Genomic DNA, 27,419 nt, shown 5'->3' on the forward strand with positions numbered 1-27,419 from the left:
TTTCCTTGTTCTATCATTTAATTAGATATCAATGAGCCTGTACAAAACACCACATTAGCTTGCTCAATCCTTAATATTCTCACTTGACAAAAAAAAAATTATTTTCAGTATTGAAAATTTAAATTTCCTTGATTGAACTTTCTGGGGTCAGAGAACTCCAGATTTCCAACACATAGGTACACATTTCAAATCTAGGTGAATGTGAGGTCATATTAATATTCAGTTTGGAACAATGCATTAAGTGGTAGAAAAAAAATCTAACTAGAGTAAAACCCAGGTACCTGGAATTCAATCAACTTGCTAAAAAAGTAACTGTTCTCTAAAGTTACACAAATAACATTTGGTGAAGATAGGAGCAAATATTCAACCAGGGGAGTGACTTGGTTGTGCTTTGCTTGTAGCAGCTGTTTGAATAAAGTTGTGTGGCACAGCAATGGCATTGCCCAGGGTGAAGAGCTGGTAGGCGCCGCTCACTGTTGGGGTGACTCTCTTAAAGTGTCACCTGATCCCTGCTTAGTAAGTCATCCCAGTCAGAGGCTTTTTCTGTAAACTTGGGGTTAATTATCTATAATGTTATTGTTTGTCTTTCTGGCAGCTCTATGGAGGAGGGGAAGGAACCTGCAGATACAGGAACAGTTAAAAGTTTTCAAAGAATGCGAATGGATTTACTAATCCAAAGAAGTGCCAGATTCCAGGATTTTCCTGCAGTTGTTTTCATGATAGAATTTTATGACATAGAAACAGGCTTCTTAGCCCAAAGTCTCCCTGTTGACAAGCATCTCCCTAAGTGAGCTCTGCACTTATCCATCAAAATCTTTCCTATCCATGTACCTATCGAAATGAACTGTAAAATGATACAATTTCACCTACCTCCTTTCATTTAGTGACTTGTTCCATATAGCCATTCCCCTCCGTGTGAAAAAGGTGCCTCTTGGATCCTTTTTAAAATCTTTCCCTTCTCATCTCAAATCTATGCCCTCAAGTTTTAGATTCTGCCACATTAGGAAAAATACTATTTATTTTATTTGTGCCCCATAACACTTCAAAAACCTCAAATCACCTCAGCCTACTACCCTACAGCAAGAAAATTCATAATCTGTGCAGTCTCTCTTTATGATTCAAGTCCGCCAGATCCATAACATGCTCGTAAATCTTTTCTGTTCTCTTTCCAGCTTAATGTTATCTTTCCTATAGCTGTGTGACCAGAACTACATACAATACTCCAGGTATGGTCTTGTACAGTTGTAAATTATATCCCTGTTCCTGTGCTCATTGATATGACTGATGAAAGTGTGCCAACATCTTCATCATCCTGTGTACTTAGGTCAACAATATCATGGAACTATGTAGATTAGCCCCAAAGTGTCTGTTATACCACAACCACCCTCTACACAGCCCTACCAATTACAGTGCAAGTCTTTTCCTTGTTTAACTACTAAAATTCAGCACCTCACACTTGCCCAAATTAAATTCCATCTGCCATTCCTTAACCCGCTTTGCCAGTTAATTGAGATCCTGTTGTAATCCAAAATGACCTTCATTGTCTAAACCTTTTTTGCTGTTTACCCAGTAACCAGCTCCAGAATTTAAAATTAAAGAAATCTCAGAACAAATCTAAAAATTAAAAATATCAAAAATCTACATTTAAAAAAACAAATTTGTTCAAACTACAAAGAGAAAACATACGGCTTCAAACAGTTCTCGGTTCCTCCTCAGATAAGAAACGCACTCTCCTCTCACATCCAGATGTTTAGATTGTGTGTGGAAGACCTGAAAAAAAAAAAGAAACTAAAATGAAGTTAACAATAAAATCTGCAACGTTGAGTGCAATGCACAAAAGTGGTGGAGTAACTCAGCAGGTCACGCAGCATCCAGGGAACAGCAAAGTTAACGTTTCCTGCTGGAGCTCTTCATTAGACACAAAATCAGTAGATGCCCAAATAAAAAGGTGTGAGGGAGGGGGGTAGGAGACAAGGAGAGAGGAAGGGGAAGGAAGAGGAGCACAGGCCAACAGGCAAGAATAAAAGGTGGATACAGGTAGGAGTTTAGAAAAGAAAAAACCTGATTAGGGGAGAGATACGTAAAGGAAGGGCTGTGGGTGGAGAGCTAGAGGAAAGGAGACAGAGGGATAGGGAAAGGAAGTGACATGGGGGAGGGATTAACACAAATAGGACAAATCAATATTAATGTCATCTGGTTGGAGACTTCCAAGATGGAATGCAAGGTGTTTTTCTTCCAATTTGCAGTTGCCTCAGTTTGGCAGTAAAAGGCCGTGGCATGTCGATGAAGCAATGGCATATTGAATCCTTTGAGGGCTGGTTCTTCACCAAGCCTTTTTCTCAACTGTCCCAAGATTGTGCCATAACATTAAAGGATCTGATTAATTTCAATGACAATGACTTTGCTGAGAGTTAGAAAGAAATGGAAAGTGATCCACATTTCTCAGGCTGTTGCCCTCAATCCTTATCATCTGAGGGGAGTGTGATGTGGCAGGCAGTTTGGCAGAGGAGAGTGGAGCCACTGACAAGAATGCAAGGAGTAAATGTGAAGTCCCAAGACTTCATAACAGCTGGAGAACCCAAATGCCAAAGGATGAAACATGGAAAATGAAGACTTCAATCCACAGTTGCCCACAAATGAGATACAAAACACTAATAGATTTACATCAAAAATACAATCATATCTTGCCACAGCAGATACAATCTCACTGGCTCACCATTCACCCCTGGATCACCTAGACAACTGCAACACGTACATTAGGCTACTTTTCATCAATTACAACACCATCATACCATCAGTACTGGTCAGCAAGCTTTAAAACCTGGGTCTTTGCACCTCCCTCTGCATCTGGATCCTTGACTTCCTCATCGGAAGATCAGTTAGTACCGATCAGATTCAAATTAATTATCAGAGTACATTGATGACATCATATACAACCCTGAGATTCTGTCCTGCAGGGGAGGCAGAATTACCATTTCATGGCAGTGCAAAAAAAACTGACTCAATGTACACAATGTAAACCAACTAACTGTAAGTAGAAAGTTAAAAAAATCAATAAAGTTCAAGAGTCCTTAAGTGAGTCTCTGATTGAATTTGTCGTTGAGTTGTCTGTTGGTGGAGGGTAGCAGCTGTTCCTGAACCTGGTGGTGCAAATCTTGTTGCACCTATACCTCTTTTCTTAAAAATATTTTATTTTTGATTTTACAAGACTCACACAAATCCAGAAAATACAATCATTCTCAACAATTATATATTACATTCAGAGTCCTTTTCCCCCCCCCCCACCCACCCACCCCTCTCTCTTCCCTCCCATACCCTAATATCACAAGAGATTATTTAAATTAAACAAACATTAAATAAAAATCTATAGTCACAGACCCTTAAAGGAGCCAAATATTAACCCAGAGTAACAAAGTAAAATGAAAAAGATATGAAACAAGCATGTCATCTGTACCCTGATCCACTTCATTTATCTCAGTCATTTCACTATTAGAATGGATTTTTACCTTTTTTCTATTTGGAACACATGTAGCTACATCTGCGTACCTATATGCTGTAGATAAGGCTGTCATACCCCAATGGCTCATATTTCCTCCTTAAATTATACGTGATTTTCTCCACAGGAAAATAAGTCTGTGTTTTCGTTTTCCATCGTGTAATATTTAGTTGGGAGTCTGACTTCCAAGTGAACCCTATACATTTCTTAGCTACTGCCAAGGCAACCTTCACAAACTGAATTTGCTACTTAAGTTTAAAACTTAAATGTTTCCCAGAAGGTACAATTCTGGATCCTGTGGAAAAAATACCTTTGTAATTTTTTTTTCCCCCAGAATGTCTTCCAGGTCCTCCCAGAAGGATCTCACCTTTCTACACAGCCAGGTTGAATGGATAAAGGTTCAAATCTCCACTCCACATCTAAAGCACATTTCTAAAATTTCTGGTTTGGATTTATGTAATTTTTGTGGTGTGAGGTACAATTGATGGAAGAAACCAACCTGTATCTGGCATTAATGATTGCTGTCATGCTGTCCCAACACAGGTCTGACCAGCACTGCTCGTGGATTGTTGTGCCCAAGTCTGTCTCCCACCTTTCCCTTGCCTTATGTAAGCCCAGCTTCAGACCTTCACTTTGGAATAGGAGATACATCATAGAAATAAACACACATATTCCCCCTTTGATTTGGAATTTCCAAGTCATTGTACATGGGTTGGACCATAGATGGTCCCAAATTATACTTTAAGATCTTAACTGAAGATGGCAGAAGAAAGTTTTATTTGACAAATCATACTTATTCCTCAGCTATTCAAATGACAAGTTGCCCCCATTCATAATAATCCTCGCTACACCTGATCCTCTTCCGGAACCAGATTTCCAAGATCTTGTATCCAGAGTCATAGATATTAATTTGTTCTGGGATAAGGGCATTTTAGGAGATAACCCCACCTTTAGCCTGATACATTGATTTATCTTTTGCCATGCTTGAATTATATGTTTTAATATGGGATTATCTGTTTCCCTCTTTCAATTTGGTGACCCACTTATATATTAACTCTCTTGCTATCTGTTCTCCTACTGTGTGCAGTCCAATTTGTGCCCAGGAAGGCACATAGAGAAGCGATAAACCTCAACTGCACTGCCCAATAGTATTTTTTGAAGTCTGGTAATTTCAGACCTCCCAGTTCATAACCCCAAGTCAATTTTTCCATGGAGACACTAGCCACCATACCATTCCACAAGAACTTCCTGACAATCGGTGAGCATCTTAAAGAAGCTCTGGAGCAATGGGATGGGCTGAAGTAGATACTGCAGTCCTGTCGCACCTCTATCTCTTTCCTGATGGTAGCAGTGAGAACAGAATGCGTCCATGGATCCTTGATGATTGTTGCTGCGCCCCACGACAGTGTTCCCTACAGATGATCTCAGTGGGGAGGAGGATTTTACCTGTGAGGTCCTGGGCTGCATCTAATGCTTTTGCAGGGCTTTAGACTCAGGGGTATTGGTGCCCACATAAGCTCAGCTCACTTTCCACCACACTTATGTAGAAATTTGCCAGGGTTTCTGGTGTCATACCAAACATCTGCAAACTCCTGAGTAAATAGAGGTGCTGACGTGCTTTCTTTACGATGACATTAGTGTGTGGGGGCCCAAGAAAGATCTTCCAAAATAGAGACTCCCAAGAACTTAAATTTGCTCACCCTCTCCAGTGCTGATACCCCAATGATTACTGTATTGTACACCTCTGGTTTTCCCTTCCTGAAGTCAGCAATCAACTCCTTGGTTTTGGTGACATTGAGAGCAAGACTGCTGTTGGTGCACCATCCAGTAAATCTTTCAATCTCAACTCCTGTATCCCCATTTTATTCAACCTACTGTTGTGGAATCATCAACAAATTTGTAGATGGAGTGGTTGTCATACTAAGCCACACAGTCATAAAGCTGGGGGTAAGAACGCAGCCCTGTGGTGCTCCGGTACTGATAGAAATTGTGGAGGAGAAGCTCTTACCAATCCTCATTGATTGTGGTCTGGAGGTGAGGAAATCCAGGATCTAGTTACACAGTGGGATTTTGAGTCCTAGGTTTTGGAGTTTGCTGATCAATTTTGAAGAAACGATGGTGTTAAACGCTAAACTGTAGTCAATAAAGATCTGTTTCTTTCTCACTGACAATCAAGATAGCCTCACCTTAAGGATGTATGCTTCACTCACTGCTCAGCTCACTCAACACTTATGACTGTGGGGCAAGTCACAATTCAAATGCCATCTAAAAATTTGCTGATGACACTACTATGGTCAGAAGAATCACAGATGGCAATGAGATGTAGAGTGAGATAGATCAGCTAGTTGAGTTGTGTCGCAACAACAACCTTGCACTCAACATTAGCAAAACTAAAGAATGGATTGTGGACTTCAGGAAGGATAAACAAGGAAAACACAAACCAGTCCTCATTGAAGGGTCAGCAATGGAAAGGGTAATGTAAGGTACTTCAAATTCCTAGGTGTCAAAACTTCCGGAGATCTCTCCTGCGGCCTTCGTGTCAATGCAATCAAGAAGAAAACTCACCAGCAGCTACACTTCATGAGGACTTTGAGCTTCTTTGTTATGTCATCAAAGACTCTTGCAAATTTCCATAGGTGTACCATGGAGAGCATTCTGACTAGTTGCATCACTGTCTAGTATGAAGTTGCCAATGGACAGGAAAATACTCGAGACCTGTGAACTCATCCAGTGCCATCTTCTCTCTTCACTCCATTAAGGATATCTACAAGAAGTGGTGCCTCAAGAAAGCAGCCTCCATCATCAAGGTCATGCTCTCTTCTCACTGCTACCATCAGGAAGGAGAAACAAAAGCCTGAAGTATAAAAGCAGATTCTTCCCCTCCATCATCAATGGACAATGAACCACAGACACTACCTCATATTTTTCTCCTCTTCTGCAACAATTTATTTATTAAATATTAATGTAATTTAGAGCAAGTTTTGCACCTGTAACGAACAATCTCTCTTTGGCTTGGCTACGCGGACGAAGATTTATGGAGGGGGTAAATGTCCACGTCAGCTGCAGGCTCGTTTGTGGCTGACAAGTCCGATGCGGGACAGGCAGACACGGTTGCAGCGGTTGCAGGGGAAAATTGGTTGGTTGGGGTTGGGTGTTGGGTTTTTCCTCCTTTGTCTTTTGTCAGTGAGGTGGGCTCTGCGGTCTTCTTCAAAGGAGGTTGCTGCCCGCCGAACTGTGAGGCGCCTAGATGCACGGTTTGAGGCGATATCAGCCCACTGGCAGTGGTCAATGTGGCAGGCACCAAGAGATTTCTTTAGGCAGTCCTTGTACCTCTTCTTTGGTGCACCTCTGTCACGGTGGCCAGTGGAGAGCTCGCCATATAGCATGATCTTGGGAAGGCGATGGTCCTCCATTCTGGAGATGTGACCCACCCAGCGCAGCTGGATCTTCAGCAGCGTGGACTCGATGCTGTCGGCCTCTGCCATCTCGAGTACTTCGACGTTAGGGATGAAAGAGCTCCAATGAATGTTGAGGATGGAGCGGAGACAACGCTGGTGGAAGCGTTCTAGGAGCCGTAGGTGATGCCGGTAGAGGACCCATGATTCGGAGCCGAACAGGAGTGTGGGTATGACAACGGCTCTGTATACGCTTATCTTTGTGAGGTTTTTCAGTTGGTTGTTTTTCCAGACTCTTTTGTGTAGTCTTCCAAAGGTGCTATTTGCCTTGGCGAGTCTGTTGTCTATCTCGTTGTCAATCCTTGCATCTGATGAAATGGTGCAGCAAGAAAACAACAAATTTCATGACATTTTCATGACAATAAATTCTGTAACTAAAGGCTCAAATAAGCCTGAGAACCTCAGCAAGACTCGCAGCACCCATAGGAGATAAAGATATATAACCGATGTTTCGGGCCTGAGCCATCCTACAAGGTATGAGAATCCTGAATAAAAAGGCTTGGGGACAAACGAAGAAAGGGCAGGGTGAGGAGCACAGACCAACAGACACAACATGATAATTGAGCACGAGAGGAAAGATGAGAATTGATCAAAAGCAGCTCTGTGAATGCAGAGCCTGAGGAAAGGAGACAGAAGGAAACAGAAAGAGGGGGAGACAGACCTGGAGGAAAGGAGAAATTGGGGTGGGGGAGGGGACAGGAAGTGCTAAGGGAAGCCAGAGAAATCAATGTTAATGGCATATAATTTGGGGGGTGAAGGGGTGGTGCCCAGAAGTAATACCAGGTATTGTTCCTCCAACTTGAGGAGGTTTCAGTATGGCAGTGCATGACACCATGGACGGGCATGTCGGCAAGAGAATGAAGCAGAGAACTGAAATGTGTGGCCACTGGAATATTCCAGCTATTGCAAAGGACAAAGCCAAGGTACTAAACGATTTCCCAGTCTGTGTAAAAGTCTATGTAATTTAATGCAAGATATGTCCTTCTTTTGTGGAGAATAGAAGACAGAATTACTAAATACACAGTATATTTAACAGTAAACACTTTCTGGTCAGTCTTCCCAGGCAATGCAAAAGTTAATTACATGTTGAGATGTATCATTTAGGATGCAACTTACAAATTGAAGATGACATTGAACCCTTGTAAATTAATGGAGTATTCCCAGTCAGGCTATTGGTCGCGATATTACAAAAACTATTAGAGGAATTACAGGAGAGATAGGCAAAGTTGAGTAGAAGGTTGACTGCTGAACTTAGCTATGAAGAAAGATCAATGTTGTTTTTAGGAATACAATTAACTTTTGAATATCAACTTTTCATGCTAATTATATTTTTTTGTCAGTTGGTTGGTAATTTGGTTTCAGTTTCATTTCCAGGGAGATGAAAAGCCAAATCAGGGAAGCAGAGATCACTTGAGACAGTTCTTTAAACTGCAACTAATCCACTAACATCATGGGTGCAGACTTTTGATCAAGAGCGTGCACACGAATACAAATTTTACCCTTTTTGGTAGGATATATTAAAGTTACATGTAGATGACTCTTGAGCCCCTTTCACATTTGCAGGTGATCCTAGGAATTAACGGCCAATCTGCCTTTTAAGTGTCTCATGTGAAAGGAAAATTGTCTCAACGTTAGCGTCAGATGACATTATCTCATGCCAGGCATTGACAGCCTTGACCCCTAGTTCAATCCCCAGCAAGTGCAAAGTTGCAATCAGGCAAGTGTGAAATGGGTAATTGCATTGTGGGATTGAAATGCCCAAGTTTTTGCATGAGTGCAGGAATGTGAAGGAAGATTAAAATAAAGGTGTAAACTTTGTTGTGGGAAAGTCACGGGGGGGGGGGGGAGAGAGAGAGAGAAAGAAAATAAATAGCAATAGTGGACAATTTTTAAATAGCGTGGGAAAGTTGGTAGCATTTTAATGCACATTTTATAAAGACCAAGGGGAAAAAGCAATGGGGGACCTGACTTCCCCAAATGCCATGCAGAAGAGAAACCACTCCATGAATGCTCCATGCATGCAGCTTTGAATATGGAATTCTGGGAGGGCAGGTCCGCCATCACTTTATCCCCTCACGGTATTTATAAATTGGACACAATAGTGCTATCGACTTTCTTACGCTGAACAAATTGTACGTGATAGTGCTACAAACTTTCCCACGCTATAAAAATTGTTCACTCTAGCTCTACCAACTTTCCCATGCTATATATATTGTGTGCTAAAGCACCACTAATTTTCCCCACATGGTTTAAAAATTCTGCTATTGTTATTTATTGCTAGCACTTTCCCACGGTCCCTTAAAGGTTTATATAGGTCAGTACAACAACAGGGGCTAAAGGGCTCATACTGTGCTATACATAAAGTTTAATTATGTTATAATTAGGCATGATTATTTTTGTTCAAATACAAAATCATAATACATTGATCAGGATTTAGGGCAGGTTCACCATCACTTAATGCGTCATGATGTCACCAGAAGGTAGAACATTCCTAACCCCTGGGATGGCTCCTTGCAAGTGTGAAAGTGTTCAGTGTCCCAGTTAGGAGTGGTCAAAGGTCAAGTGTGAAACGCCAAACCCCCATTCCTATCCCAGGACACTGAATGGCCAATTTAGTGGGATGCAAGTGTGAAAGGGGCTAATAGAAGCACATCCTTATATTCGAATGGAGTATGCAGTTGTTGTGGTTAAGGGTGTCGAGAGGACTAAGTTTTGGACAGAAAGTCCTATGGGAGCAATGATTGGGAATTTGCTTGGAACAAAGCTTTGATAAGATACATGAAAAGACTTATTAAACTTAGCATTATTTAACTAAAGAACTAGATGAGAGAATATTTGAACAACACAAGCTATCACACAGTAAAAATACAAAAAATGATGTCAAACATCCATAACATTTCAAAATGGAATATGTGAATTCCTTAATGTATTTATTGTTTGTTTAATTCCCCAAAGATTTAAACTCCAATTTGAAACAGCAAACTTAAAATCTGTTTCCTAACATAATTGCACTCCTGAATAACAAATGTATTAATCAGAAAGTTCCTTCTTTCAAAAGGCACAATTCAAGAATGAGGGGTATAATTTAGAGTCAACACAATAAAAAGATACAGTATCATGAAATAGTTTTGATCAAAAGATGCTCGCTCAACTTCCATCAAGACTGCTGAAACAATACATTCTACTTGATTATGCATGAAATTAAGACCTTTTTTGGATAAATTTGGGGGAAATATTAACAAAAATTATGGGAGTGGATTTCTCCTTTGAAACGCAATTGTTCCTTAACATGTGGTCTTTCTCTGTTGAACCATTGGATCAAGTTCAGCAAGGATCAGTATGAAGTCCAGCATCTTAGAAAGTGCCAGTTTGAAAGAATAAGGTGTGGACAGCTCCTTGCACTGGAAGATCATCATGTGCTGATTTTTCCAAGTTGATAATCTTCTGTCTCAGTATTCATCACTGAGAAATCATGAAACTCTAGGCTTTGTGTAATATACATGCTCCAGATGAACCTTAAGACAGATTACAACATCCCTTTGTACATTCTTGATAAACACATTCCAGAAGAAAGATGGATGACAGACTCAAGCCTCGTGCAACTGCCAATGGCAGCATGCAGTGGATTCAGATTTCACAAATGTATGTCAGTTCCAATGAGGGCACCCTGATACAACACTATCTAAACAAGATCTTGGTGCATGTTTGAAAGTTGTGCAGCTAAGGAAATCTGCCAAATTACTTTGTGCATGGAGAAGTTCCACCATTTCCTTCTTCTATAGGGCTTTAAGGACATTCCATGCAGACCACTGCCATTTGACTGGAGATGACCAGCCTTTTGGTTCATTAACTTTTCTGTTTGCGATTGATGATGTACAATCCAAATGAATTGAACATTTTGAGAGAACACAGATCTATCCTTTGCAAACACATATAAGCTTCCAAAATGTGGTTAACTATACTGGACATGAGCACCCAATTTACATTACACCTCACCGGCAGCAATTGAGAGAAGCACAAACAGAAGGGTTGAGTTTAAAACAAGAATAGAATTACCTCAATAAACTTAAACCCCTGTGATAGTACAGATTCTATCACCAATGTGTATATGTACAGATGGTAGTGTAGGATGACTGTGATTGGCTGAGAATGTAGCCACACCTACTGGCAGGTCTTAAAGGATTGCTCCGAGCCAGACCAGGTCATTCTGGACTGGTCCACCTACATGTGATATGCTCCAGTCTTTTAGTTAATAAAAGCCTTGGTTTGGGATCGCTTCTCGGCCTTTTGGCTAAGATCAAGTGTAGTATCTGTTCTTATCAGTTTAATATCTGATACGTCCCTTATCTAGGGACCAGAAAAAAAAAAGCCTTGGTTTGGATCAACAAGTCTTTGGTTCTTTCGACACGCTCTACAATTTTATTAACTGAAAGGTTTTGAAGGGATGGAGCGTATGCTACAGCTGGAACGCCTCGACATCGACCCACAGTCAGCTAGAGCCTCGAAAGACTTTAAGCACTGGGTGAGATGCTTCGAAATATACTTACAGCTCTCTGACCCTGCCGTGATAGAGGACAGCTGTTGACTACTAATATTGATGACTATGGTGTCCCCGAGAGTCTACCAGAGCATCCAGGACGTGATCACTTACGCAGCTGCCATGAAGGTGCTGAAAGGGCAACCAGTGAACAGGGTCTATGCCCGGTACAAACTTGCAACAAGGAGGCAACACCACACGGTGAGTCCTGTAGAGCTATTCAGGCACTAAGGGCAATCGGCAGGGACAATGCCTGCACAGACAGAACTGCTGCGGAGACCACAGATGATCTTATTTGGGATGCCTATGTGGCCGGGGTTCGGTCGAATGAGGTGAGGCAGCGCCTGCTAGAGCACGGGGAAGAAAACCTAGAGGACGTGATCTGGATCGCAGAGACAATGGAGACTGCGGTCTTAAGTATGGACGTGTTCTCTCGGGGCTGGACCCCACACTCTGATGTGAGTAGGATGCCCTCCCTCTACCTTACTACCACCCCCCCCCCCACCCCGGTACACCGACGGCCTGTCAGCTGCCGCTACGCTGCCCGATCCAACCCCAAAGTGTTATTTCTGCGATAGGAACAAGCACAGCAGGTCCCAGTGTCTGGTGAGAAAAGGCAGTGCCAGAAGTGCCTTAAAAACGGCCATTTTGCTGTAGTCTGTCGCTGCAAAGTGGCCACCGTCAAACACAGTGTGAAGCCCCAATCGCCACCCTCCCATTCAAACATTTCTTCCTCAGAGTTCTCGTCCAATGAGAGCGAGGGCTCCACCGCAGGGCAGCGCCTGACGTCACTGGGCAGACGCTGAGTGTGGAAGGTACAACCCACCCTCGCCGCAATGACGTCCACCCTCCCTCACGAAGCAATGTCCGACCAGGCCCCAGCCCCGACCTCAACGGCTGCCGCCGCTGCTGACCAGGGGTCCCGCTGCTGCCATCACTGCTGAGCCCACCGCCGCTGCTGCCGACCAGGGACACGCCACACCTGCCGCTACTACTGACACTGACTGGGGACCCGCCGCCACTACCAAGGCAGCTGACCAGGTTGCCGCAGCTGCAACCGACGCTACCGACCCGGTACCCACCGCCGATGTCCGCCCGACTGAGTGCCCCACCACCGACAGCAAGCAGTGACCCCCAACACTTCCCGTTGGCTGGCCGACACCCCCAGCAGCCTGCAGGCAGCAACACCAACTCCTCAACATTGTCTCTTCAAGCACAACTGTTTGCGTGACGCCATCACGCACACGTTGCGTGGCATCATCACGCAGGACTCCACTGTCCCCATTACAAGTCTCTGCATCAGTAACCCTCGACCAGGTCTTCCCCATCCCCTCACAAAAGCAATGGAACTGATTAAAGTGCATGGACACTGTACCAATTGCTTATTTGACTCGGGGTCAACAAACAGTTTTATCTGCCCAGACCTGGCCCACTGTTGCGGACTGGCTATTCTCCCCACTGCCCAGAGGATTTCATTGGTGACCAGATCACACTCAAATGGGGTAAAGGGGTATTGCGTGGCGACCCTGAAAGTCCAGGGCATAACGTTCACAGACTTCAAACTATTAGTCCTTCCCCAATTGTGCGCCCCTGCACTGCTGCGACTGGATTTTCAGTGCCAGTTTCAAACCATTTCCCTGCACTTTTGTGGGCCTCACACTCCACTCTCTGTCTGTAACCACTCTGCCCCGGAAGCCTGCCAGCGGCAGCACGAGCCACCCACCCCCGTGTCCTGGGGCCTCACCTGTGGCCTCTCCACTCTCCGAGATGCTCCGCCAGCGCTCTTTGCAAACCTCACCCCTGGCTGGAAGCCTGTGGCCACCAAAAGCCGGCAATATAGTTATGAACACAAGAAATTTATCACAAGCGAGGTGCACAGACTGCTGGATGAGGGCATTATCGAACCTAGCTCGAGTCCCTGGAGGGCCCAGGTGGTGGTTGTTAAAAATTGGGGAGAAGCCGCGGATGGTGGTTGACTACAGCCAATCAGCCGCTTTACGCTTCTGGATGCGTACCCCCTTCCACAGATCACAGATGTGGTGAATAAGACTTTAGCTAATAAAAGCCTTGGTTTGGATCAACAAGTCTTTGGTTCTCAGAGAACAAAACAAAGGACTCTACATCACCTTTGTTGACCTCACCAAAGCCTTCGACACCGTGAGCAGGAAAGGGCTTTGGCAAATACTAGAGCGCCTCGGATGTCCCCCAAAGTTCCTCAACATGGTTATCCAACTGCACGAAAACCAACAAGGTCGGGTCAGATACAGCAATGAGCTCTCTGAACCCTTCTCCATTAACAATGGCGTGAAGCAAGGCTGCGTTCTCACACCAACCCTCTTTTCAATCTTCTTCAGCATGATGCCGAACCAAGCCATGAAAGACCTCAACAATGAAGACGCTGTTTACATCCGGTACTGCACGGATGGCAGTCTCCTCAATCTGAGGCGCCTGCAAGCTCACACCAAGACACAAGAGCAACTTGTCCGTGAACTACTCTTTGCAGACGATGCCGCTTTAGTTGCCCATTCAGAGCCAGCTCTTCAGCGCTTGATGTCTTGTTTTGCGGAAACTGCCAAAATGTTTGGCCTGGAAGTCAGCCTGAAGAAAACTGAGGTCCTCCATCAGCCCCCCCACATCTCCATCGTAAACACAAAACTCAAAACGGTCAAACAGGTTACCTATCTCGGCTGCACCATTTCATCGGATGCAAGGATCGACAACGAGATAGACAACAGACTCGCCAAGGCAAATAGCGCCTTTGGAAGACTACACAAAAGAGTCTGGAAAAACAACCAACTGAAAAACCTCACAAAGATTAGCGTATACAGAGCAGTTGTCATACCCACACTCCTGTTCGGTTTCGAATCATGGGTCCTCTACCGGCATCACCTACGGCTCCTAGAACGCTTCCATCAGCGCTGCCTCCGCTCCATCCTCAACATTCATTGGAGCGACTTCATCACCAACCTCGAAGTACTTGAGATGGCAGAGGCCGACAGCATCGAATCCATGCTGCTGAAGATCCAACTGCGCTGGGTAGGTCACGTCTCCAGAATGGAGGACCATCCCAAGATCGTGTTATATGGCGAGCTCTCCACTGGCCACCGTGTCAGAGGTGCACCAAAGAAGAGGTACAAGGACTGCCTAAAGAAATCTCTTGGTGCCTGCCACAGTCAGTTGATATCGCCTCAAACCATGCATCTTGGCGCCTCACAATTCGGTGGGCAGCAACCTCCTTTGAAGAAGACTGCAGAGCCCACCTCACTGACAAAAGACAAAGGAGGAAAAACCCAACACCCAACCCCAACCAACCAATTTTCCCTTGCAACCGCTGCAACCGTGTCTGCCTGTCCCGCATCGGACTTGTCAGTCATCAACGAGCCTGCAGCAGACGTGGACATTTACCCCCTCCATAAATCTTCGTCTGCGAAGCCAAGCCAAAGAGAGAGAACACCCCCAAAACATAAGCCTGTATGGCAACGTTAACAACAGATATTTACAAGGTGCGCAGGAGGAAAAACCCCAGACCATTACAGTACAAGCTCAAAATACCCCCAAACCCTCAAGTCAGTCACATCAAGTCTATCAGTCAACAAAGGAACAACTCTCCTTTCGTCCCATTTGCCTGCCGGTCGTTTACCCACAAACAAACAGGGGCAAAAAAATACTGCTCGGCAATCAGAATGGGATTACAGTTACAACTGTTCCGTTTTGCGTCTGCCTGTAAGCAATTAAGGAAAAATTTAAAAAAAAAACACAAAAGATCAAACGCCTTCTCTCACTGTTTGCCCCCCCCCCCCGCCCCCTCTCTCAATTCCGTACTTGGTTCCCTTCTTGTTTCACTTTCGGTTCAAGAATTCATGTCCTTATCTGCACATTTTGCGATCCTACACATCACAATGGTTAAGAAGAGATTATAGATCCAAACCTCAGATACCCATCATCGCTGCCCTTAAGTGCAAACTGCAGCAAACAGTTTGGGAGGGGGGGTGGGGGTAAAACAAAATAAACATATCAGACCACTTGGGCAAGTATTGAAAATGTTAAACGAATGCAACTTTTTTTAAAAACAAAATTGCCCCGTTATTTGAAAATTATTATTTCCACAACGAGGAAAAATGCCTTTAAGCAAAGAAAAATAATTGAACGGTACTTTGTGGGGGAAAAAAAGTTGTTGGTTACTTTCACATCAAGTGTCCTTATTCAGCGCCCTCCCTACCTGTTCGGCCACGGCTCTGAAAAGGCAAGAGCCGTCCTTGGCAATTTTCTTCCGGTAAAGACCTTGTTTCCCCAAGAATTCATCCAGCAGAACTTCGCCCGGGCTCGGCTGGTGGGCGGCCTCGCAGCCTTTGCCTTTCCCAGCGCCGGCCCTCTCCATGTCAAGCGGCAGCCTCACGCTTCTAGCTTGGTGGCTTTGACTGGGCTCCGGCCCAAACTTCCCGAGCTCGCGGCCGGCAGTCTCACCGAAGGCGCTGCGTCGCGGCTTTCATTTGTTTTGACGCCATGGCTTCTGGGTGATGTCGTGCAGCGTCGCATTCTTCTGCGCAGTCGTCGGATGCTGGAGAACTACAGGGACCCAGCGTGCATTGCGGCTTTCATTTGTTTTGATGCCATGGCTTCTGGGTGATGTCGTGCAGTGTCACATTCTTCTGCGCAGTCGTCGGATGCAGGAGAACTACAGGAACCCAGCGTGCATTGCAAGGGAGCTTCGCGGAAAATAAGGCGGACTGAACAGAGAGGAGTTTGGGTCGGGGGCGAGGAGAAGAACGGGTTCCCTTCGGTGTTGACTTTCCCTTACATTTAAAAACAGCAAATACTGGAAACACTTCGCAAGGAAGTTAGAAGTTAGAAGCAGGAATCAGCCTAAGAGAAAATTAAATTTCTTATTGGAATGATATTACTCTTGTGATGACCACACCGGGAATATTTCTGCAATACCTGTTGTCTAAGAGGGGGGATGCTTGTTATAGAGAGACTACAACAGGGATTCACCATATTAATCTTTGGGTTCCAGGACGTCGTCATCCAGCGATTCGCCCAGTCTTTGCTGATGTTCTGAGAGTCGGTGTCTCATGTCTGGGGCCTCACGTCGCGGGCCTTCGATGGACGTTGTGCAGTCCCTGATGACCATGCATCCCTTGGGGCCGATCTCCAGAGGCCATCGGAGTGGAAGACGTCTGGGGGTGGCCGCTACGAGGGACTGGAAGCACTCCAACCAGTCGGCAAATTCCTCTGGGGACAGAGGGTCGACCGGGAGCATGCCTGGCTTCAAGAGGGCTTCCAGCCCATCTTTAAAAGTAAGCTCATAAAATTGTACTGTGATCGATGGAGCACAAACACCCATTCATTAGCTTACAACTTACGGCCAGTATTTCCAATAGTCCAGGTAAGTAGGGTTTATATCGGGACTGATGGGGGCAGAGCCAAGAGGAGAAGTCGGCTGTCTCATCTCTACATAGACAATAAATTCCAGTTGACTGCACTCTCTTCACTCTGCTATCAGGAAAAGGTACAGGGGCCTAAAGACGAGCGCTCAGCAGCACAAGATTCCACCAGATTAGGCCACCAGATTCCTGAACTTTACGTGCACTATTTAGATTTATTGTTGTAAGGTATAAATATTTTCCCTGGGATGCTGCTGCAAACAATAAATTTCAGGACAATAAATTCTGATTTTAATTCAGATCTGAGATGAGTAGAAATTTAATCCATAGGATAATGATCTGTAATTTTCTACCCCGTGGGTTGTGGAGACGCAGGCGATCAACATATTTAAGGTAGAAATTGATACATTTTTAGATTTCAATGTGAATCAAGGGTTATGGGGTTGGTTGGAGAAGGAAAGTAGCAGTGAGGTAAATGTTCAGCCATGGTTTTATTGAATGTTGTATCAGATGAATAGTTTTCCCTCCTCCAGTTTCTCATATTCATTTGAAGTAGACATCTCTTACCACCCCTGAATATTAAGGTGACGTTGATGTTATTTAGTGCCATAAATGTCATAATATTTGACCAAGCATTTATATCCACCAGGAGAGTCTTCTATTCCTTCATCCTTTTTTTTAAATTTTTTTATTTTTCACACCATAAATCACGTTAGCCATGATATACACTTTTTCTTTTTCACACATATACAGTGACTTTTTCTCCCCCCCCCCTCCTCCCAAGCCACCCCCCCACCCCCCCCCTCTCATCCATTTTAGGTATACAATCAAGGTTGCATTAAGCCAGTTAGACAATGTTGTCATTCAACAAAAATACACCAGAAATTCTACTGAGTCCATTCTTTTCTTCTCTTCTCCTTCCATCAACTTAGGTAATGTTTGTTCCCGGTAGGTTTTCGCTATTGTATTTAATGTAAGGCTCCCATACTTGTTCGAACATTTCAATATTATTTCTTAAACTATATGTTATTTTTTCTAATGGAAAACATTTATTCATTTCTATATACCATTGTTGTATTTTCAAATTATCTTCCAATTTCCAGGTTGACATAATACATTTTTTTGCTACGGCTAGGGCTATCTTAACAAATCTTTTTTGTGCATCCTCCAAGTGTATTCCAAATTCTTTATTTTTTATGTTACTTAGGAGAAAGATCTCTGGATTCTTTGGTATATTGTTTTCTGTTATTTTATTTAATATCTGATTGAGATCATCCCAAAATTTTTCTACTCTCTCACATGTCCAGATTGCATGAATTGTTGTTCCCCTTTCTTTTTTACATCGAAAACATCTATCAGATACTGTTGGGTCCCATTTATTTAACTTTTGCGGTGTAATGTATAGTCTGTGTAACCAATTATATTGTATCATACGTAGACTCGTATTTATTGTATTTCTCATCGTTCCAGAACATAATTTCTCCCATGTTTCCTTTTTTATCTTTATATTTAAATCTTGTTCCCATTTTTGTTTAGTTTTACCATTTGTTTCCTTATTCTCCTTTTCTTGCAGTTTAATATACATATTTGTTATAAATCTTTTGATTAACATTGTATCTGTAATCACATATTCAAGGTTACTTCCCTCTGGTAAACTCAAATTGCTTCCTAATTTCTCTTTCAAGTAGGATCTCAGTTGGTAATATGCCAGCGCTGTATCTCCAGTTATATTGTACTTATCTCTCATTTGTTCAAAGGATAAGAATCTACTTCCTGAAAAACAATTTTCTATTCTTTTAATCCCTTTTTTTTCCCATTTTCTAAAGGAAAGGTTGTCTATTGTAAAAGGGAGTAGCTTATTTTGCGTCAATATTAGTTTTGGTAATTGATAATTTGTTTTATTTCTTTCTACATGAATCTTTTTCCAAATATTGAGGAGATGGTGTAATACTGGAGAAGTTCTATGTTGTACCAATTTTTCGTCCCATTTATATAATATGTGTTCAGGTATCTTTTCCCCTATTTTATCTAATTCTAATCTCGTCCAGTCTGGTTTTTCCCTTGTTTGATAAAAATCTGATAGGTATCTTAATTGTGCGGCTCTATAATAATTTTTGAAGTTTGGCAATTGTAAGCCTCCTTGTTTATACCATTCTGTTAATTTATCTAATGCTATCCTCGGTTTCCCCCCTCTCCATAAAAATTTCCTTATTATTTTCGTTAACTCTTTGAAGAATTTTTCTGTCAGTTGTATTGGCAATGCCTGAAATAAGTATAGTATACTTGGAAAAATGTTCATTTTAATACAGTTTATCCTTCCTATCAGTGTTAGTGGTAGCTCTTTCCAATGCTCTAAATCGTCCTGTAATTTTTTCATTAGTGGATTGTAATTGAGTTTATATAATTGGCCTAGATTTTTGTTTATTTGTACACCTAGGTATCTTATTGCCTGCATTTGCCATCTGAATGGGGATTCCTTCTTAAATTTTGAGAAATCCGCGTTATTCATAGGCATTGCTTCACTTTTATTTACGTTTATCTTGTATCCCGACACTTCTCCATATTCCTTCAATTTCTTATATAATTCTTTTATTGATAGTTCTGGTTCTGTTAAGTACACTATCACATCATCCGCAAATAGACTGATTTTATATTCCCTGTCTTTTATTTTTATTCCTTTTATATTATTATCTATTCTTATCAATTCTGCTAATGGTTCTATAGCTAGCGCAAACAATAACGGTGATAGTGGGCATCCCTGCTGCGTTGACCTGCTTAAGTTAAATTGCTTTGATACATGTCCATTTACTGTCACTTTCGCTAACGGTCCCTTATATAATGCTTTAATCCAATTAATCCAAATTAATCCAATTAATCCAAATCAGACTGCTCAAACTACAGGGGAATCACGTTGCTCTCCATTGCAGGCAAAATCTTCGCTAGGATTCTACTAAATAGAATAATACCTAGTGTCGCTGAGAATATTCTCCCAGAATCACAGTGCGGCTTTCGCGCTAACAGAGGAACCACTGACATGGTCTTTGCCCTCAGACAGCTCCAAGAAAAGTGTAGAGAACAAAACAAAGGACTCTACATCACCTTTGTTGACCTCACCAAAGCCTTCGACACCGTGAGCAGGAAAGGGCTTTGGCAAATACTAGAGCGCATCGGATGTCCCCCAAAGTTCCTCAACATGATTATCCAACTGCACGAAAACCAACAAGGTCGGGTCAGATACAGCAATGAGCTCTCTGAACCCTTCTCCATTAACAATGGCGTGAAGCAAGGCTGTGTTCTCGCACCAACCCTCTTTTCAATCTTCTTCAGCATGATGCTGAACCAAGCCATGAAAGACCCCAACAATGAAGACGCTGTTTACATCCGGTACCGCACGGATGGCAGTCTCTTCAATCTGAGGCGCCTGCAAGCTCACACCAAGACACAAGAGAAACTTGTCCGTGAACTACTCTTTGCAGATGATGCTGCTTTAGTTGCCCATTCAGAGCCAGCTCTTCAGCGCTTGACGTCCTGCTTTGCGGAAACTGCCAAAATGTTTGGCCTGGAAGTCAGCCTGAAGAAAACTGAGGTCCTCCATCAGCCAGCTCCCCACCATGACTACCAGCCCCCCCACATCTCCATCGGGCACACAAAACTCAAAACGGTCAACCAGTTTACCTATCTCGGCTGCACCATTTCATCAGATGCAAGGATCGACAATGAGATAGACAACAGACTCGCCAAGGCAAATAGCGCCTTTGGAAGACTACACAAAAGAGTCTGGAAAAACAACCAACTGAAAAACCTCACAAAGATAAGCGTATACAGAGCCGTTGTCATACCCACACTCCTGTTCGGCTCCGAATCATGGGTCCTCTACCGGCACCACCTACGGCTCCTAGAACGCTTCCACCAGCGTTGTCTCCGCTCCATCCTCAACATCCATTGGAGCGCTCACACCCCTAACGTCGAGGTACTCGAGATGGCAGAGGTCGACAGCATCGAGTCCACGCTGCTGAAGATCCAGCTGCGCTGGATGGGTCACGTCTCCAGAATGGAGGACCATCGCCTTCCCAAGATCGTATTATATGGCGAGCTCTCCACTGGCCACCGTGACAGAGGTGCACCAAAGAAAAGGTACAAGGACTGCCTAAAGAAATCTCTTGGTGCCTGCCACATTGACCACCGCCAGTGGGCTGATAACGCCTCAAACCGTGCATCTTGGCGCCTCACAGTTTGGCGGGCAGCAGCCTCCTTTGAAGAAGACCGCAGAGCCCACCTCACTGACAAAAGGCAAAGGAGGAAAAACCCAACACCCAACCCCAACCAACCAATTTTCCCTTGCAACCGCTGCAATCGTGTCTGCCTGTCCCTCATCGGACTGGTCAGCCACAAACGAGCCTGCAGCTGACGTGGACTTTTTACCCCCTCCATAAATCTTCGTCCGCGAAGCCAAGCCAAAGAATCCAATTAATATACTTCTCCGGTAAACTGAATTTATGCAATACTTTGAACAAATAATTCCATTCTACTCTGTCGAAGGCCTTCTCTGCGTCTAAAGCAACTGCTACTGCAGGTGCTTTATTTCCTTCGACTGCATGAATTAAGTTAATAAATTTACAAATATTGTCTGTTGTGCGTCTTTTTTTGATAAATCCAGTTTGGTCTAAATTTACCATTTTCGGTACCTGTTCTGCTAATCTGTTTGCTAATAGTTTAGCTATTATCTTATAATCTGTGTTTAGCAAAGATATTGGTCTATATGACGCTGGTGAGAGTGGATCTTTCCCTTGTTTTAGTATCACTGTAATTATTGCTGTTTTACATGAATCTGGTAAGTTTTGTGTCTCATCAATCTGGTTGATTACATCCAGGAGGGGCGGTATTAATAGGACTTTAAATGTTTTGTAGAATTCTATTGGGAGTCCATCCTCTCCTGGTGTCTTATTATTTGGTAATTTTTTTATTATCTCTTGTATTTCTACTGTTCCAAATGGTTCTGTTAATTTATTTTGTTCCTCTATTTGTAGTTTTGGTAGTTCAATTTTAGTCAAAAATTCATCTATTTTCCCTTCTTTCCCTTCGTTTTCAGTTCGGTATAATTGTTCATAGAATTCTCTGATGTTTTCCTTAATTTCTTTCGGATTATATGTAATTTGTTTGTCTTTTTTCCTTGTTGCCAATACCATTTTCTTAGTTTGCTCTGTCTTAAGCTGCCATGCTAAGATTTTGTGTGTTTTTTCACCTAGTTCATAATATTTCTGTTTTGTCTTCATTATATTCTTCTCCACCTTATATGTTTGTAATGTTTCATATTTTATTTTTTTATCCGCCAATTCTCTTCTTTTAGTTGTATCTTCCTTCATTGCTAATTTTTTTTCTATGTTTACTATTTCCCTTTCCAACTGCTCTGTTTCCTGATTGTAGTCCTTCTTCATCTTGGTTACATAACTTATTATTTGCCCTCTAATGAATGCTTTCATTGCGTCCCATAGTATAAACTTATCTTCCACTGATTCCGTATTTACTTCAAATTTTTAATTGTTTTTCAATAAATTCTCTAAAATCCTGTCTTTTAAGTAGCATGGGGTTTAATCTCCATCTATACATTCTTGGAGGGATGTCCTCTAGCTTTACTGTCAGTATTAAGGGTGAATGGTCCGATAGCATTCTCGCTTTATATTCTGTTTTTCTTACTCTATCTTGCATACTAGCTGATAACAAAAATAGGTCTATTCTTGAGTATGTTTTATGTCTAGTCGAGTAGTATGAGTATTCCTTTTCTTTTGGGTTTTGTTTCCTCCATATGTCCACAAGTTTCATTTCTTGCATTGATTTAATTATAAATTTGGTTACTTTGTTCTTCCTGTTAATTTTTTTCCCCGTTTTATCCATATTTGGATCCAAATTCAGATTGAAATCCCCTCCTATTAGTATGTTCCCTTGCGTATTAGCTACCTTCAAAAAGATATCTTGCATAAACTTTTGATCTTCTTCGTTAGGTGAATATATATTAAGTAGATTTCAATGCTCTGAATATATCTGACATTTTATCATAACATATCTCCCTGCTGGATCTATTATTTCCTCTTCTATTTTAAATGGCACATTTTTGCTAATTAATATAGCCACTCCTCTTGCTTTTGAATTATACGATGCTGCTGTTACATGTCCTACCCAATCTCTCTTTAATTTCTTGTGCTCCAATTCAGTTAAGTGTGTTTCTTGGACAAATGCTATATCTATTTTTTCCTTTTTCAGTAAATTTAGTAGTTTCTTCCTTTTAATTTGGTTATGTATTCCATTAATATTTAAAGTCATATAGTTCAGCATAGCCATTTTATATTTTGTTTATCTTCTCTTTCCGTTTTTCCATCATTACCTTTCCTCCTTTTCCATTTCTGTTTTCTTATTTTCAACTCTTTACAAGACAACATTCCTACAACATCCAACATTTTCCTTATTCTCCTATTTCTATCTTCTTTATCCCCAATCTCCCCTTCCCCTCCTGAGTTGTCCTTTATCCCTTGTCGGACAATCACATCTCCCCTCTCCATTTGGATTTGCGAATCCACTCGCAAGCGTCAACTGATTTTGCAGTGACCGCTATTTTCCCCCACCCAGCCCCCCCCAGAAAAGATTTCACTTTTCATATGTCACAAAGGTCACTCTTTTAATTCCCTCCTTATTCTCTCCATTCCATTACCTTCCCTTATTAATTCTTGTCTACACTATCTATATTTTCCTCTAATTACAGATACATTCACGTATGCACATTGTCTCTATTCACTCTTATACCTCTTTACCCGCATACATATCAATCGTGGTCATTTTTACCCTCATTACCCGTCTTCATCCCTCAGTCTATTTTTGTCTTTACCCACATACATATCATTCGTGATCATTTTTACTCTCATTACCCGTCTTCATCCCTCAGTCTATTTTTGTAATTGTTCTGCAAATTTTCGTGCTTCTTCTGGATCCGAGAATAGTCTGTTTTGTTGTCCTGGAATAAATATTTTCAATACCGCAGGATGCTTCAGTATAAATTTATACCCTTTCTTCCATAAAATCGCCTTTGCTGTATTGAACTCTTTTCTCTTCTTTAGGAGTTCAAAACTTATATCTGGATAAATGAAGATTTTTTGCCCTTTATATTCCAGTGGTTTGTTGCCCTCTCTTACTTTTTCCATTGTCTTCTCCAGTACCTTTTCTCTTGTAGTATATCTTAGGAATTTTACTACAATAGATCTTGGTTTTTGTTGTGGTTGTGGTTTAGAGGCCAATACTCTATGTGCCCTTTCTATTTCCAATTCTTGCTGTAGTTCTGGACATCCTAGGGTCTTAGGGATCCACTCTTTTATAAACTCCCTCATATTCTTGCCTTCTTCATCTTCCTTAAGGCCCACTATCTTTATGTTATTTCTTCTGTTATAATTTTCCATTATATCTATTTTTTGAGCTAGTAGTTCTTGTGTCTCTTTAGTTTTTTTATTAGATTCCTCCAATTTCTTTTTTAAGTCTTCTACCTCAATTTCTGCTGCTACTGCCCGTTCTTCCATCTTGTCCATTTTTTTCCCCATTTCTGTTAAGGTCATATCTATTTTATTCACTTTCTCTTCTGTGTTGTTTATTCTTCTTCTTAAATCATTGAATTCCTGTGTTTGCCATTCTTTAAATGACTCCATGTATCCTCTAACAAGAGAAAGTATATCCTTTACCTTGCCTTTCCCTTCATCTATTTCACTGTATTCTTCCTCTTCTTCTTCCTCTGGGTTGGCCATCTGTTGTTTCTTTGTTGCCCTTTCCTTCTCTTCTTTCTTGTTTCCATTGTCTTCTGTGGTCTCTTCTTGCTGCAGGTGTTCTGTAGCTGTCGTTGCCGGCTCTGGAGATCGACTCCCCAGCTGGTCCCCCCTCCCGTCGGTGTGTTTTTTTTCATGCGCGGTTGCGCACTTTTACTCGGCTCTGCGAGCCATTGTTGTAGTTCTTTTTCTACCGACCTGAGGATGCGGGCTCCTCTTTCCACAGCGGGCCTCTTCGGACAGGTAAGGCCTTCACCTTTTTCCTCCGTTGTCTTCTCTTCCTCTCTTCTTACCGTTGATTTTGATTTTCTATTCCTTCATCCTTTACGTGCATATCCTTCTTTTCTTTAAATGCATCAATGTATTTATCTCTTCAATAACTTCAAATTATGTGTTCAATATTGTTTTGGGAAATAAATTTTGTCTAAATAGAATTTTATTATTAAAATTTAAATTTATATTTCCTGGTTTAGTCTTCCTGAGCAATGCAAAGGAATTTAAATTTGACTGTTTTGGGGGAGAAAAGTTAAACAAAATCAACACTTACATGCATAGAAATGAATAGCAATAATATTAATTAACTAAAATCTGTGCAACTGAATAAATACTTCCATTTTTTGCACTTGGTTAAGTCAGCCTCTACTGCAAAATTAACGGTGTTGAAAATTAGTTCGGTGCCATAATTTACCTGGGCCACTTGATCAGCATGGCTGTGTTGGATCAAAGGGCCTGTTTCCAATCTAACTCTCCCGACTCTATGATAAATGTGTTCAATGTGACATATAAATAAACGATACTGCATTTCAGGAGCCCTCAAATTATTTCAGTTTCAAAGCATTTAGTTTCTTCCTGGTTTCTGAAATTTTCCACTACTTTTCCTTTGAAATTCAGTGGGGCTTTAAGTATTGTGATTGTCCTTTAATTCGTCACCTCAGTGCAACTTCAAATGCAGGGTAAACAAAGAACTGACGGTATTTTTTTAATGATTCAAATAAGTCAGATTCCCAGGAGCTTTGGTAAAAGTGATCCTAAATTTTTGCTAGTTGTCTTTTCTTATAATTTGGGTTTCAGGTTTTCTTCATTAGTGTGGTAGTATGTTATTACACCACTAGGCCACCAGGGGTACAAGGACTGCCTAAAGAAATCTCTTGGTGCCTGCCACATTGACCACCGTCAGTGGGCTGATATCGCCTCAAACCGTGCATCTTGGCACCTCACAGTTCGGCGGGCAGCAACCTCCTTTGAAGAAGACCACAGAGCCCACCTTACTGACAAAAGACAAAGGAGGAAAAACCCAACACCCAACCCCAACCAACCAATTTTCCCCTGCAACCGTGTCTGCCTGTCCCGCATCGGACTTGTCAGCCACAAACAAGCCTGCAGCTGACGTGGACATTTTACCCCTCCATAACTCTTTGTCCGCAAAGCCAAGCCAAAGAAGAGGCCACCACCTGGTGACCTTGTGTATATAAACCGGTTGCAGCTCATTCTCCCTCATTCTGGCCTAGGCTTGCACAGAGGTAAGGCCTAGCTGGATATATTAGCCAATTAAAACTAGCATTTTACTTGCACTCTGTCTCGTGTGGTTGATGCTAGTCGCCGTCAATACATTCACCCCCATCTTAAAAAGATTTTTGGCCTCCCTCACCCCCCCCACCCTTCTTCTCTTTTCAATGCTTTCATAAGTCCAGTATCTGGCAAGGTTTCCTTTTCCTCCTGGACTTTCAGGGTACTGGGGTGGGTGGCGGAGGGGGGGGGTGGGGGGATGGGGTGGAGGGTATTAAGGGTTGAGAGTCCTGACATTTGGCGGGAATATGCTGAGGTCATGTAGGGCTTCCCATTGGGGTACTGGTTGTTGGGGGTGTGTTGTTCAGCGGGGCCCCATGCAATGGCGTGACAATTGTCCGTCCTGGTGTCCATCATTCTTCGTACGGGTCCATAGGGGTCCATGGCCCTCCCGCATCATCCACGATTTCTTTCCGCTGATCTGTAGGGGTCTGTGGCTCTCCTGCGTCGTCCACTGTCCCTTCCTGCTGATCCATAGGGGCCGGTTCTCCTGCGTCGTTCACACGTCCGGCCGGTGCAAGATCCCTGGTGGCCACTGAGTCTTCCCGTCCATCCCTGAATGCAACGTATGCGTAGTGGGGGTTCGCGTGCCTCACTTCCACTGGCTCCACCAGAGGGTCCGTTTTGTGGGGCCTGCAGTGTTTCTGGAGGAGCGTCGGTCCCGGTGTCATTAACTATCAAGGCAGCACCGTGCCTGTCGCGGCTTTCCTCAAGAAAGAAAACATACGGTCATGAGGTGTCGTGTTAGTGACAGTACACAACAGCGATCGTATGGAGTGCAAGGCTTCCTGTAACACATCTTGCCACTGGTAGGTCTTTTACCTTTAAGGTCAGTAGGACCATTTTCCAGATAGTGGGATTTTCCCTATCTACCTGCCCATTACCTCTGGGGTTATAGCTTGTGGTATGACTGATGGCTATGCCTCTCAGGTACTGCTGGACCTCAGCACTAAAAGGCGACACCCCTATCTGTGTGTATATAGCTGGGGTACCCACACATGCTGAAAATGGGTTGCAGGCACTTTATTACCGTGGCTGCAGATACATTGGGACACGGAATAGCAAAAGGGAAGCATGAGTATTTGTCTATGGCATTAAGGATATAGACGTTCCTGTCGTAGGAAGGGAGTGGGCCTTTAAAGTTGAGGCTGAGGCGCTCAAAAGGACTTGTAGCTTTTATTA

At 42.7% G+C, this 27,419-nt stretch overlaps 1 protein-coding gene, 1 long non-coding RNA gene and 1 pseudogene across 5 annotated transcripts in view; 2 read left to right on the forward strand and 1 right to left on the reverse strand.

The window, feature by feature from the left end:
* otud4 (OTU deubiquitinase 4) overlaps positions 1-16,028 on the reverse strand; it is a 95,449-nt gene extending 79,421 nt beyond the window's left edge. For 2 of the 3 annotated variants that reach the window (XM_069926320.1, XM_069926318.1), the window contains exons 1-2: positions 15,708-16,028; positions 1,687-1,770 (exon numbers count right to left, since the gene is read on the reverse strand). In XM_069926320.1, the coding sequence (XP_069782421.1) occupies positions 1,687-1,770; positions 15,708-15,866 (243 nt within the window). In that variant the 5' untranslated portion in view covers positions 15,867-16,028. Of the gene's footprint in view, positions 1-1,686; positions 1,771-2,792; positions 2,816-15,707 lie in introns of those variants that run through there. The other variant, XM_069926321.1, reaches the window with a different exon arrangement.
* LOC138759659 (U2 spliceosomal RNA) lies at positions 11,223-11,345 on the forward strand (annotated as a pseudogene).
* A 147-nt stretch (positions 16,029-16,175) lies between the features above and the next one.
* LOC138758036 (uncharacterized) overlaps positions 16,176-27,419 on the forward strand; it is a 120,412-nt gene continuing 109,168 nt past the window's right edge. For both annotated transcript variants that reach the window (XR_011354070.1, XR_011354069.1), the window contains exon 1: positions 16,176-16,785. This is a non-coding gene — a long non-coding RNA (uncharacterized lncRNA). The remainder of the gene's footprint in view (positions 16,786-27,419) is intronic.

This window comes from Narcine bancroftii, chromosome 3 (genome assembly GCF_036971445.1).
Source record: "Narcine bancroftii isolate sNarBan1 chromosome 3, sNarBan1.hap1, whole genome shotgun sequence".
In the NCBI taxonomy this organism is placed as follows: Eukaryota; Metazoa; Chordata; class Chondrichthyes; order Torpediniformes; family Narcinidae; genus Narcine; species Narcine bancroftii.